Source organism: Cyanistes caeruleus, chromosome 3, assembly GCF_971803275.1.
Source record: "Cyanistes caeruleus chromosome 3, bCyaCae1.hap1.1, whole genome shotgun sequence".
NCBI classification, from domain to species: Eukaryota; Metazoa; Chordata; class Aves; order Passeriformes; family Paridae; genus Cyanistes; species Cyanistes caeruleus.
Genome location: NC_141703.1, coordinates 6857083 through 6875656, shown reverse-complemented (window position 1 = coordinate 6875656; position 18574 = coordinate 6857083). Strand labels below are relative to the sequence as shown.

Genomic DNA, 18574 nt, shown 5'->3' with positions numbered 1-18574 from the left:
GGGGAAAAAAGGGACAAAGCCTCCTCATTCAAATCCCAGCAAGAGAATTCTTTAGCAAAGAACAAGCCCCACATTATCTGGAAAGCTCAACATTGTCCTCCCTGTTGTTTAATTTAAGAATCACACAGTATTCTCACTTGAAAAACAGAGCTTTAGTATCCTGAGTGGTGTCTGACTAATAAATCAGGAAGCCAGCTCATCTCCAAGCACCATTTAGACTCTTTCTCACCATGAGCTAGATGCTGTAGTTTTTACCTGAAGCCTCATTTTTGTTTGCTTCAATACACCATCTGAATTTAATATAGGTAGCACTTGTGTTCTTCATTTTGAACTGAATTTCCTAAAATACTGACAAAAAAAGTATCAAAATATGGATTTTTAACTGACTTTGGTGAATTTAGTTATGAAGAATAGCTTCTGGTTTTCTGAAATGTTAATATCAAGATTGCCTGACAAAGCCAAAAGAATTTGGAAGTTTGATTCATTGTTTAATACCAAGTTGTAGGTATTTACAACTGTTTCATTTTGCCATTCATTTTATCTGTTATACTCCCTCCATGCATTTATTCAGCTCAACAGTTGTATTAGAGAATATTGAACTCACCTCAACATTTATGCCTGGAAAATGCCTTTAAGGTCACAAGGTAATGATTTCATCAGAAGAACCGAGCAAAAGTGGAAGGAATGGGTGGGGGGTAGGGGGGGAGAAGAGTGAAAAAAACCTTCTTGTTGAAACATAAATTTCTTTAGTGAGGCTGATTTGAGCAGTTACAGTTCTGGGCCTGTGTTAGTGAGTGGATGTGGATATAAACACCACCCAAGCTCTCTTCTCACTATAGATTTTTTTTTTTTTGCTAAATTGGCTCAGGCATGGTCTCTGCTGAACCCCGCTGTCTCTTCTGCCCTGAGGACTACAGTCAGTGCCATGCTCTTCTGCCAGGTCCCATCTGAGCCTTTTGGCCACTTGCAGCACCCAGATTTCATGTCACAGCCCCTCCATTTTGCACTGGCAATGGGGACCAGTGGCAGCAGGGCCCAGGGGGAGATGATGCTGGATACAGTAACTATCCCTCAGGCATTCCCACTCCTTAGATAGCTGCTCAGTGCTGCTGGTGTGCAGCAGTGTCTGCACCCACACTTCGAGGTCATGCATATTTTGCAATGTAGATATTTGGCTATCAAAGGTATTGCTGATGTTTTGAGTAAGGACTGGAATTTGCTGTATATAATTAACAGTAGGGGGTGGTGCTTTTTTGGATAATGAGGTCTTTAGATGCTGGAGGTTGAAAGAGAGTGGAAAAGGGATGCACATATGATATTTCATATAAAGTAGTCTGGTGATAATGCCCAGCTCACGCTCCCTGGACAGGCCCTTTGATGTTCAGACCATGCATGAGATGTGAAAGGAATGACTGACAGTCTTGGGACAACACATGGAGTCTAATGAGCTCACTGGGGCTCATCACTCCCCAGTTCTGACATTTCAGTCTGAGCCCCTCAGCTTCTGGGGGTGGGATTCACCCTTTAGTTTGCCCACAGCTCTGTGTCTTTGCAAACTGACCATCTCCAAGTCACTTCCAGAAGACAGAGCTCTTCCCATGTATCACAAACCTCTCTGAATGCTGTTTGTGGTCATACCTGTCCCCCATGTCTTTCCATTGCTGACTGCCATCCTACTCCAGGGTTTGGCTTGCAAGGTCAGTGTGTCTGTCACCTCCGCATTCACATCCCACACACATTCAGCATGAGGAGGCAGAGGCAAAAGCATTAGGCTTTGCTTGAGCAGCCACAGCAGCTCCTGTTACTGAGCTCCCTGTCAGACCCTGGGGATTCCCTGTCACACATGTGCATCCTCGAGCTGCTGCACACAGCATCTGCTGCAAATAACCTGGCTGGAGTTGAGCAGATGGGCTGAACTCTGATCTTGGAAAGGACTTCCCCTCCTCACCATGGGACCCTGCCAGACATTGCTGTGCATGGGAGCCAATCCAGCCTATCCCAGACAATGACTGTAGGACTGTGCTCACGGGTGCTACTGACCCTGAACCCTTACACAGCAAAGATGCTCTCAGCACCCTCACGACTTCTACCAGAACAACAGCTCAGCCAGATTTCTGTCAGCAGCACAGACATGCTGATGGCTAGCTGCATAGGCTGCCATTTAAGAACATAAAAAATTTAATATGAGAAAAGAACTGTTATGTTTTTCCCTTGAAGCCACAATAGACTGTGACTGAACCTTCCTAAAACCTCATAACAATGGAGGAGGGACAGAAGTTCTCAGAAAATACCATTCCCAAACTTTGGATCCCCTGATGTTTTGAGATTTAGGATTTGGGGATTGCCTGTCTTTAAAAGGCAAAATGGTATTTGCTCAGTGGCCTAAGAACTATAGATGAAAATAAGTCCCAGGTTTAGTCATCTTTTTGGTGACTCTGGTTCAGTACATCAACAGGTCTACTCAAATTAATAGATTACTCCATTTAGTATGTGGCATTTTAATATTTGATTAGTTTTTAACTTTCAAATAAAGTCTTTTGTGATAGATGTTTTGTGTCACATTTCCAGGCTTTTAGAAGGTAATAGTGAGTCTCATGACCTTTCCCTTCCCAAGAGCTGCTCAGACACTGAACTCTGATGACACATGTCAAATAATTGTTTCAGCTAGGCCGGCTGAAACTCCAAGCATGGTATTTCATATCCAGTTCACTTTTCAATGGTTTATTTGTAATTTAAACCACAGTTAAAGTTATCCAGCATTTGGCCACTAGGTCAGTAACAGATGACCTTTGCCAACAGCACAATGTGCTTTGAAGGCCAGTAAAACTAGAAAACTGAGAAAAAATTGATAGGTTAAGGTGTTGTCTGTGGGAACTGATGCCCATCCTCTGTCCAAACACCAGTTTCCATAATGCAGTGCTGTCATCTGGCTGACCTTCTTCTCTGTTCCCCTGCTGCCCATGGCCTAAAGTAAAAGCACCTCTCTGTAGTCAGAGCTGAGTCTGAGAAAGAAGAAACTCTCAAAAATATCCTTTCAGAAAAAAAGAAAGGCTTCGTAAAAACAAGTCCTCATGCTTTCGCCTTTGTCACAGCCCACTCTGCGATACCAGCACCATCCAGCAGCCCAGGGTATTTTGGATACTTCTGCTCTCAGATTCCATCCAGCCTGGTTAGTCCCATCCTCGCTGCAATCGGGTGCTGGGGGCACCGGCCTGACCTTGGATTGTTTCTTGGGAGTCTTCCCCCACAGCAGCACGCCCTTGTCCCCCGTCTGCTGTGCCCCTCGGTCCCTAGGAGTTGCACTCCTCGCAGTGGCAGGAGAGGATGTAGCGGTAGGTGGCCGTCAGCCTCATGCCCCCCGAGCACCGCAGCCTCATGGCCTTCAGCTTGGAGGTCTGGGGCCGGCAGCAGTGGCAGCTGGAGCGGAAGGGCTGCTTCAGGACGGTGCTGAAGGAAACCATGGGCTCCGAGCGCGAGGTCTGGCTGCAGCGGCCTTCGCAGCGGGCCAGCAGCACCATCTGCCAAGGAAAACACAGCAGTTAGCAAACGTGTCCCCAGCACACAGCTGACACCAGCAGCTCCTTCCAGCCTGGCTGGCCTCTTGTCACTGCATCCCAGCCCCACACCGTGCTTTGCCCCTGGGCTGTGTCTGAGAGAGTGGGGGACATAAAGTGAGCAGGAGGAAAAGCAAGGCTCCCCCTGCAATCCCTGGCACTGACACCAACAAGGACAGCGGGACCTGGTGACCTTAAGGCTCCAAATGATCTCAGCCAGCCCTGCTTTCCAGACACCGTGACTGCAACTGAGATTTGCTGACTCCAGATCTGTGGCAGTCAAGACCTTAAATCGTCAGCCAGGCTGATTCTTTGGGTATTTACCAGTGTTCTGAGTATACACACCAGTGATCAGCAGAACTGGCTCTCATGCCTCAGGTTTAGATATTTGGACATGTAAAGTAGAAATATAAAGAAGATGCTCAGTTTATTGCTTTGAAGAAGCATGTTTGAGCTCACTCTTTTGCCAAATATCTCCTTGAACGTGTATTTGCAATTACATGTGTATCTATGTATCAGTGCATCAGCTGTGTCTATATAAAATGCACTGCTTTGCATTTGGCAATGAAAATGCAAAAAAAAAGTTTAACTGAGGTTGCCAAACATGAAGATTCCCTAGTGAGATTTTCAAAAAACAGTGCTGCTCCAGGTTTCTTCTTCTGAGGTCAGATGTGAGCTGTGACCAGAACAAGGTAACTTGCATGACAGGAGGCAGTAAGGAAAGAAAGTCCATGAGCAGTCACCTACTTCCCAACAACCCCTTGAGCAGAGGAGATACAGCATTAAGCATTGCATAAATCTTGGAAAGGACCTTCTAAAGCTCAGCAAATGATGTGTTAGAAACAGCTGTTACCACCTTGATAACGGGTGTTGTACAAGTTTGAACAGGCTCCCATGCTTTCATGGGGACGGAAGTATCAAATCCATATCAGCTAATTTTGCTTAACCAACATAAACTTCAATATCAGCTTATTATATCATCTTAAGTAGGCAGTAAAACAGTTGTAAGTCTTTCCTATAAGCAAGGGAGAGCATTACATTTTAACCATGCTGCACATATCTCACCTTTTTTTTTCCAGAAAACCTGAAAGAACAACTACAAATGTGACAGCAAATACTTTACGGTGTTAAACCTTTTTGGGCTTCTTTCATTACACAAGCTCAACTGGCTGCAAATCTCTAAGTTATGCAAGCAGGTACATCAAATGTTTAACTTTCTCTTTAGTCAGAGCTGTAAGGAAAGATGACATAAAAGACAGAGAGACTATTCCTGAAATCAAGTAGGAAATGGCAGCATTGTCTGTGTCCATGGGAAATGTCCTGATCATCCATTGTACAGTGCTTAAAAATTACTCGTCCAAGAATACTTGCATGCTAAATGTTTTGCTTGAAAATGTATTAATGTATCAACAACTACACTTCCAGTCAACACAGGTTGCAAAGATGTCTTCATGAGTTGATGATCTCTGCTTGGTACCATCATGCTTCTTAAAAGAGATGGGCTTTTGTCCCTCTCTGACAAATCTGTCATCCTTTAAGGTTTGTAGCATAAATTTATGGTCTCCTTCCTGTGGTACAGTGTATTCATACATAAATTAACTTCAGCTGTTTGTACTAATGTGGTGGGAGGGAAATTTCAGTGTATTGTTGAGTCACACCTGAGCTTTACACCTATCAGCTACACCAAGCTCCTTAATACCTGAGTTTAGTGTATAGAGAACATGAAAGGGACAATCACTGCAGTGCTGTCACCCCATTACTCACAGATAAAGATCCACTTTTTTCCCTCTGGAAACAAGCCTCACTTCCCAGGCAGGCAGCTGGTGAAGGTATCTAATTAAATACCTAGAAATAGCTATGCAGACTGGGACATTTAATCCAGCAATTTCCTTCCCAGCATCTTGTTGTCTCTTGTTAGGTCCCCTGCTTTGACCAGTTCACCAGACTGTGCACTCTGTGTTCCCAAGTGTTTGGCTGAATCACAGAATCACGTTGGAACAGACCTTGGAGATCATCAATAAATTTTGGGGGTGAAGAGCAATCCAACAGCACCTGACAACTGTTTGAAGGCCTCAAAGACAACAGAGTTGAACTCTCCTCAGGAGTGGTACAGGGGGACGTACAACAGCCAGAAATTTATTTTGGAGAGGTTCAGGGTATCCTTAGAGTCCCTTTCAAGCAATCATTTCCATGATTTCAGCCCAAATGTGACAGCCCACACTGCTGTATGGTGGGGCTGACTTCTGATGCTTCTGGAGTTGGAAAAATCAGTCACTTTCTGGTACAATGCCCTAAGAATTCTTATGGCACATGTCTGCTCGTGTATCTGCAGGTACTTTCAGAAATACCAGTAAAAATAAAACATGAAACTGGCATGACTAGAGAAGAGTTGTCCAGAGTAATTATAGGGTAGAATTATGTGATGTGCCAATATCTCTGTCTCAATATATTTCTCATAAACAGCTGGCTTCCTAAGGCAAAGCCAGCCAATATTTAGTCAATGTACCACTGTATTTATAATTTATAAGTTATAAGTTATAATTTACAATTTACAATTTACAATTTACAATTTACAATTTACAATTTACAATTTACAATTTACAATTTCTAAGCCTTGTCTTTAAAAATTTGTTTTAATCTGTGGAGGCTCTCATTTTAATCTGCAATTTTGCTGGCTACTTAGTTCTTTATAAGATTAAGATCAGTGTTTATATAATGTAGATGTTAGAAAAACCAACGCAGTGTTGGTTTTATGCCTTGTTTTTGGATGACAGTGTAAACTCTTACCAATGGCATAAACCCAAAGTTATCAAGTTGAACTTTCAGGCTAAAAAAAATTATCAGATTTCCCATTTTCATAGCTTTCTAACCTTCTGGGCTACCTAAAATTTAAATAAAGTCCTACCTAAAATTTACCTTCCTCTTCATAAATCCAGAACAGCCAGTGGATTTTGGCAGGTGTTCAAATGAGCTGGAAATAGCATGTACTTTGAAAGCTTTGCTTTGCCTTTTAATCAATTGCACCAGCTGCTTGTTGCTTTGTGTATTATAGTGCAATAGAGATTATCACCTAGATAATTAGTAATGCTATGATGGCATGGCACAATGATACAGTGGGTGTGTATATATAGTAAATACATGTGGGTGTTTTATAACCTGACACCTCTTGGCTCCCCTCGGCCCCTGCACATATGAATTTGTGCATGTCACCTTGCAAGGCTGGATCCAGAAGCACAGTGTCCTACAAGGGAGCCACGTGGGTCTATGAGCAGCTAGGGAAGAATATTATTATCATTATCATTATTTTTATCATTATTGTTATCATTATTGTTACCATTATCGTTATCATCATCATTACCATTATCGTTTTATCGTTATCATTATTTAAAGTCAATGGTCTCATAGGTACAAAAGACAGAAACCTGAATCCGAGGCAATATTTGACTCTGGTTGTTTGAGCTGTATTCTGGAAATCCAGAAGCTGTGAACTGGTTTTTTATTAATGGCATTTGTAGTCCTCTTTTCTGCACCTTCAGCAACAAGCTGAAGCTCGAAAGCAGATGGGCTGAGATGCCTAAGAACAGATTTTCACACAGTTCCTGTGGCCTGGCTGCAAGCAGGCATTACTGAAAATCTCCTGAGCTACCTCAGGAGTAAATGTCTTCAAACATCTGCTAAATCTTTCTTCATCTGCTCTGTGTCTCCCTGGGCTGGATTCTTTAGTGCAAGACTGTCAAGCACACTTCTGGCACATCTGGACGAAGCACTTGTGACAGCCAAAACTGGAATTTAGGAGGCTCTGGGAGCAGTAAGGGAACCCAGCACATTGATGGAGACCAGTAGGTCTCTGTGACAGAGGTCAGGGTAAATCAAATAAAGTCAGGAAAGATAATGCCTCATGAGTTGATATAAACATTTCCTTGAAGACAAAGGAAAACATTGCTTTTCTGGAACAAATTGCCTTCTTCCATCCCTCCTTTGTGTCTCTTTTGTATGTTTTGTTACTATAATAGACTATGTTTCCAAAGGATTTGGAAAATTGTTTTCATCACCTGCCTGAGGCCATAAGCAAAAGGGATTTTAATGATTAAATTATCCTGACTGGATGTTTAATGAAACTGCTTCCCATGTGGGTACAATTGGCAGCCTCCACAGAGAAACACAGTGGACGTAATCCTTTTTCAACCAGGACAGACAGCAAACATAATATGTCTTGTAATTTCTGAAGCCACTTTTAACTTCTGTAACTCTACGCTGCACCAAAAAGGAAAACATATGGAGAAAAAAAGAATATCTCAGTGAAATCAGTCTAGCACCCCAAAAAAGGGCAAAGTCTCTGCTTGACACTGTCAGTCCAACCTTCCACAATGGAAACTTGGTGGAAACAAGAGGTACCACAATTCCCACAGCTACTCCCACAAAACTTTCCTTTTTTGTTTTGGTTACATTTTATCACAATATATACATATACAGACATTGCATCCAGTTTTAATTAGCATGTCTGATATTCCTCTGTGTTTATATGCTACTAGATCCAGAACAGAAGCCATACATCTACCAGAATGATTCAGATACCCAAGACCTTAAAACCAAACCAAACCAAACCAAACAAAACAAAAACCCACAAAAACTAAACAAAACAAAAATAAAATAAAACAAAACAAAAAAACCCAAACAACAAAAAAAAAAGACTTTGACTTAAGAGAGTTTTCTGGGAAATTATTTTGATTTGTATGGAAACTGTTTTCATTTTCCACTTGATGAGAAAGTCCATAAAATTCACAGTATTGTTATAGAACTGTTGTTGAAACTGTTGTTGAATTTGTGAAGCCAAATTATGTGATAATATTTTCAAACATGATTTCCATCAAAGGCTTGATTTGAAAATAATCACTGACTTTTGCAGCCAGAATTATGAATGTGTATGTCAACAACTTTTTTCCCTCAAAGCTCAGTTTTGAAATGATATGGTTTTCATTACACTGTGTTCTGTGTTCTCATTCCCATCAGCCCCACTCGTAAGGGCCTGATTGTTTTTTTTTTGTTTTCTCTGTCACTGGGGATGCTAAAAAAAGTGAACTGTCAATCAGTCCTTCCTTCCTTCCTTCCTTCCTTCCTTCCTTCCTTCCTTCCTTCCTTCCTTCCTTCCTTCCTTCCTTCCTTCCTTCCTTCCTTCCTTCCTTCCTTCCTTCCTTCCTTCCTTCCTTCCTTCCTTCCTTCCGCCACTTCCGCCACTTCCTTCCGCCACTTCCTTCCTTCCTTCCGCCACTTCCTTCCGCCACTTCCTTCCGCCACTTCCTTCCGCCACTTCCTTCCTTCCGCCACTTCCTTCCTTCCGCCACTTCCTTCCTTCCGCCACTTCCTTCCGCCACTTCCTTCCTTCCTTCCTTCCTTCCTTCCTTCCTTCCTTCCTTCCTTCCTTCCTTCCTTCCTTCCTTCCTTCCTTCCTTCCTTCCTTCCTTCCTTCCTTCCTTCCTTCCTTCCTTCCTTCCTTCCTTCCTTCCTTCCTTCCTTCCTTCCTTCCTTCCTTCCTTCCTTCCTTCCTTCCTTCCTTCCTTCCTTCCTTCCTTCCTTCCTTCCTTCCTTCCTTCCTTCCTTCCTTCCTTCCTTCCTTCCTTCCTTCCTTCCTTCCTTCCTTCCTTCCTTCCTTCCTTCCTTCCTTCCTTCCTGTGATCAGAAAACTGCAGAGAGGGGAGGACTGGTGGCACACAGATCCCTATAAATGAAAACCACACACACACACACCTACTTTTTGTCACTTTTGCCTCTTGCTGAAGTCAAGTGCAATAAAACCAATATTGCACAGAGATGCACCTCTGCAGTTCTCTGTGTTAGCACCATATGTCTCCCAGATGGCAGGGAGCTCTAGTCCAGCCTGAAAGCAAATCAAAAGACCTCTCCTGAATCTCAAGTAAAGCATGATTTTACTGTTTGGATTCAGAAGAAGTCGGGTAAAAGTCTCTGGGCTCCCACTGCTGTGAATCAGGCTCGGCTATGCTAAACCAGGCAGACAGCAGTGCTGAGAGAACAGCACAAGGAGCCCAGAGCAGAGCAGGCTCCCTGTGCCCAGGTCTGAGGCTGAGCTGGCACAGGATGAGCCTGGCTGCAGAGCCTTAGCCAGGGCAGCAGCTGTCCTGGTGCACAGAGAACCCAGCCAGTCTTATTAAGTCCACAGAAATGTGGACACTTCTCTCTATGCTTTATTTTAGTTTTTATGATCTGCAACTGCCCCTCACCCCTGCACTGATTTACAGGAGGCAAGAAACTCCTGCACATGAAGGCATCTGAGGGTGTCCACAGCCAGCACTGGCATCCATCTCAACTCTGGATCCTCTCTCCCAGGATCCCTGCTGCTGGGGTTTGCCACCGGCAGGCAGCCTCTTGTGATAAACTCTGTCACACACCAGCCTCTCGTCCCTTACTCAACACAGGGCTGGCAAAAGCACTGGAGTTGGCAGTCCTTCCCTTTCCTTAATCCTGGGATGCGAGTGCCTGAGGCAAAGCCCCTTCCCATGGGACAGAGAAATGGCCCAGCCATCTGAATGTACAGACTGTGTTAACTCAGACAGAACAAATTAGGACAAGACAAAAGGGGCCAGCAAGGATTTTCCCATTGTTTCTCCCAATTCTTTTTCTCCACACAATGAAATAAATTGCTGTAGGCTACATGTACAGGCTGCTAAACCATTTTAACACAAAACTTTTCAGGCTTGAAATCCCAAATGAAAGTCAATTTTGTATTTCTGTCTGCTCCTAAGCCCTAAAGTTACCATCCAAGTGTCATTCTGCGTGAAAACAAAGATTTTGAAAAGGGGGTGGGCAGGGAGAAAATAAGCAATGCTCTTCACAACCTTTTTCAATCACCATTTTACAATTTGGTTCTTTATCTCAGTACCTCATCTGCAGTATCAATGAACTTGCTCCAGATGAAAGTACACTTGAAGGATGGGGTGACCAGGGTGATCTAAACTTCCAAACTAGCCTGTCCCCTTGGACCATCAGCTGAGATCCCAAATGTGCTCCTTTGAATCTTGTGATTTACTGCATGTAAGCTCATCATGGTGAATTTCTCCTTTTGAAAAAGTGGAAAGCGAGTCAAGAGCCTTTATCTCCAGTCCCAGTTACGTACACACAGGATGCCTTCACATCCGTGTGTCCCTGCTGCTGGATTCTGGTAGATAGGAACTGTAGCAGAGAAAACCACCCAGAATGGCTCATTTTAACAACTCTTCCCTGGCAGCATGGGGTGGTGAGGAGGTGAGGGGAGGCCTTACCTTGGAGCTGCACTTGTAGAGAGGGTGGCTGATGGAGTCCACGTAGTGGTGCCTCATACAGCGGCTGGGGTCGGAGTCGATGAGGAAGGACCCGTCTGTTTTACTGTCCGTGTCCCCCATCATCACCAGGAGCGAGAGCATGGAAATCGAAGCAGCGAGTACATGATTTCCCATTGTCGAGGAACTTCTCGCTGGTAACAGCAGAGGGAGGTAGAACATTAAAAACCCTCCAAATTCTGAAAGCCAGTTCCTTTCCAGGATGGTGAAAAGTCTGGTTTAAGTGTCTGAGCTGTCATTCTTCTTCTCAAGTTGGAGTCTGACGAGGTTTTAATCCATCAAAGAATCTCCTGCGCAGCTGAAATAAAAGCAACATAAATCACAATCCTGAGCAAAAAGACCTCCGGAGAAAATAGACAGAAATAATGTTAAGGCACTTAGGACCTTTGCTAGCCAAAATACTGCTCAGCATGAGCAGGAGTAGGTAGGGAATATGGCCTTAAGGAAGGAGATCTCAAGGCCTTGTCACTTTTAGCATTTTTCTATCATTTCAGGGAGAACCTTTCGGCTTTTAACATCACAAGTGATGCAATGCCATTCTTTTCCACTTGGTGACGATCCTATTGTGCTCCCCTCAAAACCGATGATTAGTAATACATCAGAAACTTCTGAAAATTGGAAGGACTCTGTATCCACTCAAAGTGTCAAAGAGAGGCAAAGCTTGGCTGCCTTCCTCATTTCAGATGGGAAGGTCCTAGGGAGCCCATGGAAAGGCTGGAGGCAGGATGAGCTGTGGCTCTGCCTGGCAGTGCCCTGGAGCTGGTGTTCTGCAGGGACAGGAGACACCCCCAGGGTGGAGGGATGCTGAAGGTCCCAGCCCAGGCATGAGCAAGGTGGTCCCCCAGGGAATTGCTGAGCCCCGACCTGCACTGCAGGAGGAGCTGCCTGGGCCTCTGGCTGCCCTGCCCTCTGAGTTCCAAATTCCCATGCTCACACATTGACAGGCTTTGTTTGCTTACTTGTCAGGCAGCACTTTCTCGGTGTCTGTCTCTTCCCAGCTAATTAAGGAGCAGCATCTGAAAAATACATTTATTGTTCCGTAATATCCAAGTACTATCCCAGCTATCACTTGGGAAGAAATATGTTCAGGTGGAGCCATATGGCTATCTACCCAAGCATCTGGATTTCTGGTTCATGTTGGAGATCAGGAGATTCCCCAGGAAACAAGTTCAGGACAACCCCTGAAATGCTGCCCAGAGCTTTGTGCCAGCAGGGGAAGGAGAATATCTCCATCAGCTGCTTCTTCACAGTCCCTTGATCCTTCTCACAAAGCCCTTAGTCCCAACTGGATGATTAATTTCACTTTTACTACAAACAGATATAACTTGAAAGAGCTGTGAATTATCCATCTAAACACAGCCTGATGAAGGATAGTCAAAGGATACTCATCAGTACGGTTAAAAGTGCAAGGACTTTCTGAAGAAACTTAAGATAAAACAGTTCCCTACTCACAAAGAAATGCTCCAGCAGAGCCTCTTGAGTATTTAAAGAGCTGATGTGTGCCTTTACTGCCTTATACAAGCCTCTTTCAAAACTGTTTTCTGGTTTGCTGGCAGTGCTCTAAGCCTGCTGATACTCATCTCCCAAACAGCCTCCTCACCAGAGTGCTTGATGATTTGTGTGTTGGTTTCTAGCCTCCTCCAGCACTTCTGTGAGAGGAGTGCCTAGCCGTGACAAACGCTTCCAGAGTTCATCCAAGTTGGGATGGCGCTGATGTGACACCCGAAGTCTCATGCTGGGAAGAAATGTTATTAGGGATGCTCTGTGTGTTAGAGAAACAAAGATGCTCTGTATATTAGACATTTTTGTTGTTGTTGTTTCAGGCTATTATCCATGTGCTTAAGTAGGAAAGGAAAAATTACGTGACTGTGGATTTAAATGACAATATCTTTTTTTTTTTCCCAGAGTCTGACATATGACCTGGTATATTTTCCTCAGCAAATGGGGCATTAAAAACATACTATGTCTTTGCAGTATAAAGAACTTAAACAAACGACACTAAACACTTAGGATGTCAGATACATTTATGCACAGCCTCATTCATGTCAATAAATATCCCTCCAAACATTTTAGCAGCATAGGAGAGAAATCTCTCGGTCATGGGAGCTGGGACAGACTCCCTCCCCGAAGTGAACTGTGCTACTCCAGTTCATGCAGATGATGCCCAAGGATTAGCTAACAGGAGGAGGGATGCACTATTTTTTTCTCCATGTTTAACCTTTTACCTACATTCCTATTCTTTTTTATAAAGAGTCTGACCAAAACATGCTGCTTGGCAAGGTCTCCCTCCAACATAGTTAATCATTATTACACACCCAGTAATTCCCTCTCAGTCCAAATAAATTTGCTTGATATTAGACAGTCTCATTTCACGTGATATTACACCCAGGGATCCCCATTTCCCATACTCTCCATCCCACTGTTAATTCTGTGCTTCTATATCTTTCCATGGTTTTGATCAGTATGATTTAATACAGTGAGAGAAATCTGAAGTCCTGGCTCAGTTTTCAAAGGCTTATCTCCCTAGTTTTCTTCAGGAAATAATTGGATGACACAGAGTCTGCCTCATGAAAATACTTTGAGAAAGACACAGGGAAAAGTGTGAGAAAAGGAACATGGCTGAACTGTCTTCAGGATAAGCACAGTACAAAAAGTATTAACACTTCCACAACCTTTTAAAATTGCCCTGATACTTCACTAACAAAGAAATCCAGCAGGTTTTTGTAACAGTACTTTGGAAAAGTGAAATGTATCACATATTTATAAGAAAAAAAAAGAGAAAACCATTGTAAATATGATCCATCTCTTGTGAAATAAATAAATGTGTATCTTCTGATGTACCTATGGGAAGCATGCACATACATTTTTCAAGCAAATATGCTATATATAACATAATATAGAAGAAAAAGTCTTAGAGGGCAATTTAAACACATGGAAGTTGGGTATAGATTTTTCATTCTGCAAAAAAAATACCAAAATATTTTCACTTAGGTACATCACCATGATGAGGTATGTTGGCATGATATTTTCCATTTCCAGCTGGTATTTCCAGCAGCGGTGTTTCACTTGAACTTAGCATTATTTTTTATTTTTTAAGTTAAAAATTGCATTCCTTTTGAAATGCTGTCTGAAATTATAAAATCCTAGATAGCACATGCTATCAGGATTGGCATGAGTAGTTTCCAGTCTATACTTCTGTCCAAAAAAACAGAAGCAAGTACAATTGCGATAATCAATCATCATTACAATGACATTTTGTTTCATTTGGAAAATGTACTTTTTTATTAAAATAACAATTTCACACAGAAATTTTTCCTTTAATTTCAGCTGGTTTTTTCCTCACTTCCTTTTCATGCAAAAACTGTGGTAGATAGCTCATTTGCCAGGCTAACACAAAGGAAGCCTAAACCCTCCCTCTTTGCAGCATCCTGTAAAGAAAAAGATGCAAACGTGACCTCGTATCCTCAGGCTGAAAATTTGCTACAAAAATAAATGGCCTAACAGGGGATGAAAATCACTACACATTTTTTTCAGAATTCACTGAGATATGGGAAGTACATTTTCTTAGCAATGGCTTAGTTTCCTTTCCATATAACCAGTTTTCAGGATTTCATAGAGACATAACATGCTAAAGCTTGTCACAGCTGTTACCTAAAACCGCTACAGCTGTTAACCTAAAAACTTCAGGGAAAAACAGAAGACATCCCAAAGAAAAACCATATTAACATACAGTCTAAGAATGTATTGTATATAGGTGCAAAGTTAGGGTTATTTTTCCAACTCCACGTTCTTATTAACTGCTTTCTGAATAATAAAGATTTCTTATCATAGTTTTTATATCATTTAGAGAGTGGTGAAGGCTAAGGTTTTGTTTTGCTTTAAGGACAGAAGAACATTCCATCATCTGGAATTATTTAGCCAGTCACTTTGTGAGAACATAAACAGAAATTCCCTTTTTGCTATGTATCTTGGAAAAAATAAAGAGCTGAGCAATTCTCCAAAGGTCTGTTGGATCTGCACAGCTTTTACCCTGGGAGGTAGGAAGGGAGCAGTGGAAAAGCTCTTTTATGGTGTTCCTCTAGTTAGTTGTTCCCTGAGCCCCCCATATTAGGCATGCACGTATGTTCAGCTTGGCCTTCATTTGCTGGGCATTTTCTATGTTTGAGACTCCTGCCTGAAGATGGGGGCACCCTTTAAGTCACTCAGTGCTTTTTGTGTTTTGGAGGCTGCCAAAATCCCGTTGAAGCAGTGGTGTGTGTATATAACTTAAGCCTGGCCTTGCATGCTGTGCGTATTTAGTAAACACAGTTACTTGAATCCTACCGTGTGGTTCCCTCAATCTGAATTTGTTATGTAAACAGAGGAGTTGCAAGACTACTCAGTTTCTCCAAACTACAGACCTAAAAACATGTCACCAGCCATGTATGTGTATATATATATGTGCATGTTCATCAACTCACTGCTGCTGTTCTGAAAAAAAACCAAAAAAAGACACAAAGTTCCATGAATCGAAAATGGATTTCTCAAGAACTTTATCGAGTTCAAAAAAGTTTTGATTTTCCAGGAAGATAAGGATTTGGGGACTTCACTCTCCAAGATCTGGATTGGAGTGGAAACAACTGTGACGGGCAAATTATTCAGTCAGGCTCCACAAGGGTTTTTTTTGCAGGGTAAGTTCTCCACTGCAATGACAAAGGCAGCGTGTTCTGTTCCCAAAGATCCTTCAGCACCCACAGAGTTGGTGGTTTCCAGCCCATGCAGCCATCCACACCATGCCTGGGAACAGCTTGGGAAGCCCAAGAGCTGTGGGACTGAATCTCTCCAGTGACAATCTGAGCCGTGCCAGAGAACAGTTCATGGAGTAGGAGAGGCAAGCCCAGATGAGAGGCTGTGTCTGACCCTGCTTTCTGTAGAACCACCTCAGAGTCTCTGTCAGTTCCAGCGTATCTTTTAGTTCTGTATATAAATACAATCATCTTCTTATCTATTTTACCATGGCCATTTCCATGCCAGCAGTGAAGGAGCTGACCTTCTGTGTGTGCTGTCAAAAATGCTCTCTTCACTCTGCAGCTGCCTGTCAAAACACCTGACAGAGCCACTGAGTGGCCCCATGGCAGCCAGGCAGCAGCAGGTGAACACAGGCAACCCCAGTTGTCTGAGAAATGCCTCCACACAACATTTGAACAGGTTTCTTCCCATCCTGAGGCAAGGCAAATACCAAACCAAATATTTTGAGTGAGACCCTTACAGGGCTAAATAAGTGAATGTTCCCCCAAGGTCTTGTTGTGCTTGAGAGGGTTTGCTCGACTGCCATTCAGCTGTGCTGGAGCTTCTCCTCTCCCATGGCAAGGGGAATGTCTTCATCCATGGTCCAGGAGCTGCCTTACACAGCAGGGCAGTCTGTGCCTGCAAGGAGGGTACGCAAACAACACACACTCCTGGCCAGAGCTGGCAGCAGCTGGTGGGCAAGAGGAGAGGGGAAGAAAAAAGGCAATAAGAAGGAAAACAGGCTCAAAAGAAGGGAATTTAAGCCTCTACATCTGGTTGTCCATGGTAGAGAAGTCCATTCTCTGGTCCTACTAAGGCAGTGCTAAGAGAAGCGCCAGGAAATCATTTTTTTACTGCGAGACTTCCTTAAGTCTTTTAATATTTCTGGAGATGAATACCTGTCACTGTAAGCAGAAAAGAAAAAATAAAAAAGTAGGAAGACCACAGCCTGTGAAGCATAAGAAGCAACATAGCAATTGCAGCAAACACAGTGGAAGCACCCTGGGAGCCTCAGCACACGTGAGATGAGCACACACGACACTGATTCCCTGGGCTCGTTTAAGGCCCCAAAAGTGTTCCTGCCGCGGGGACCCGGTGCATGAGGTGGAACAAATCCAGCTGAATGGCACTTGAGCTGTCTGAACTTCCCTCCGCTTCTGAAGTTCCCAAGAACATTTCCAGCCCTTCAGGTAGCAGGAGAGGGGGAGCAGGAGGTGCCTTCCTGCTCAGCAGTTGAAATAACAAACTCCAGTGGGTACTGCGGGCTGGCGCCCGGCCAGCAGACAGGCACGGGCCAGCCCGGAGAAAAGGGTTTAATACACTCACAAAGAATAACTACTGGGGGAAAAAAGAATGCTTGTATTTTTATTCTTTCCTTTTCCTGCTTCCAGGAAGCTTTAAATAGATTGATTAGGGCCATGCATGGGATATCTCTCTAATGAGGGAGTAGAGCCTTTTAATGGTGAGGTGATGCCAACCTTGGATTCTTTCTTTATTCTTGTTTCTTGCTGAGTATCAGAGTAGTCATGGTCTTGAGTCTCGGACAGCAGAGGAATACAATTTTCCACTTGAGGGATGAGATTTCTCCTTGGTGAAGCACCAGGTGCAGAGCTGAGCAGTCTAGGGCTGCCCATCCCTCTCAGGAGGCAAACCAGGGTGGCTGCTGGCTACAGTGCAAGTGTTCCCAGCCAAGCTTTAGCTATAGGATTTGCTTCAGTAATTTCCTCTACTTCAGTCTTATGACCCAACATGAGGCAAAATTACCCTTGGCCAAATTACAAGTTGCTGAGAGGTCTAGGGCATTCAGGCATGTGTCCTCTACCTCTTGGAGTGTTTTACAAGCAGGTGGGCAGTTTTTGTTCTCTGTCTTTCATATATTTTCCAGCAAACTGAAAGGCCTGTAGTTATCAATAGATGCAAGAGCAGGAATGGGTCTTTTTATTCTTTAACACTGAGCAAACATCCCTGCCACTGGGACCAGCAGAGAGTGCTATGCATGCTGGAGACAGCACGTGATTGAAGGGGATGTTCCCTTTCTTCTGACCCCAGGGGCAAAATCCTTTCCTCTTTTATACACAGGCAACATTCAGACCACCATCCATATACCTCATCCTCTGATAATTAGGGAACCGAAATATTTGGCTCATGGTAACAATTCTATGTCTTCTAACAAGGGGAGCAGCGTTCCCCTAGGTCCCACTCCCTTTGAGCCGTGCTGCTATGACAGCAATGTGATTGTCACTGCCATGGTATGCTTAACCTTTGCCAAACCAGAGCTGAGGCATTAACTCAGATCCTCAACCCACATGTCTTAAAGGGCAATGTAACCTGTGCTGCCTCGGCCCGACACAGTCTGCAGCTCAGTAATAACAAGCATGAAAATGTGACAAGCGTGAGCTGTAAAAATGATTGATGCAACTAGAAAAAATAACAAAGAGAAGCTGAAAAATAGCAGGGAGGAGGAGGAATTCCTGGGACCAGTGTCTCCATGGCACCAGCAGCCCCCTACTCTCACACCAGAAGAAAGGCTACACTCGCCTGTCGTAGAAAGGATCTCCATGCCACACAATGAAATTCCAGCAAACAGGACAAGGACTGATGGTGTCTGGAAGTGGTAGTGCCACTGCTACCAGATAATAGTTTGAATTAGATTATGTGAGAAAAGGAGGAATATATAGACGACCAGCTGCTCAAAGGCTTACTTCAACCTTGCTTTTATTGTTCTGCTAAGTTAGAGGTGGGGCATCAGAGGGATTCCTAACATACCACTACTGAGAAATTTTAATATGTTCCACACTGACACATATAAAAAGGAAATAACAGCTGATCACAGCCAGCAGAGACTGCAGCATCTCTTCATATACATGCACAGAAGTGTGGTCAAAGTGGGGTGCTCTTGGCTCAGACACCTGAGCTAACCTG

At 43.5% G+C, this 18574-nt stretch overlaps 1 protein-coding gene across 4 annotated transcripts in view; it reads right to left on the bottom strand.

Annotated features, from left to right (window-relative positions):
• Positions 1-2482: 2482 nt before the first annotated feature.
• Positions 2483-18574, bottom strand: part of NDP (norrin cystine knot growth factor NDP) — a 20643-nt gene continuing 4551 nt past the window's right edge. For 2 of the 4 annotated variants that reach the window (XM_023923962.2, XM_023923945.2), the window contains exons 2-4: positions 11845-11901; positions 10829-11183; positions 2483-3518 (exon numbers count right to left, since the gene is read on the bottom strand). In XM_023923962.2, coding sequence (XP_023779730.1) covers positions 3291-3518; positions 10829-11047 — 447 coding nt within the window. In that variant the 5' untranslated portion in view covers positions 11048-11183; positions 11845-11901 and the 3' untranslated portion in view covers positions 2483-3290. The remainder of the gene's footprint in view (positions 3519-10828; positions 11184-11844; positions 11902-18574) is intronic. The other 2 variants (XM_086879629.1, XM_023923954.2) reach the window with 1 other exon arrangement.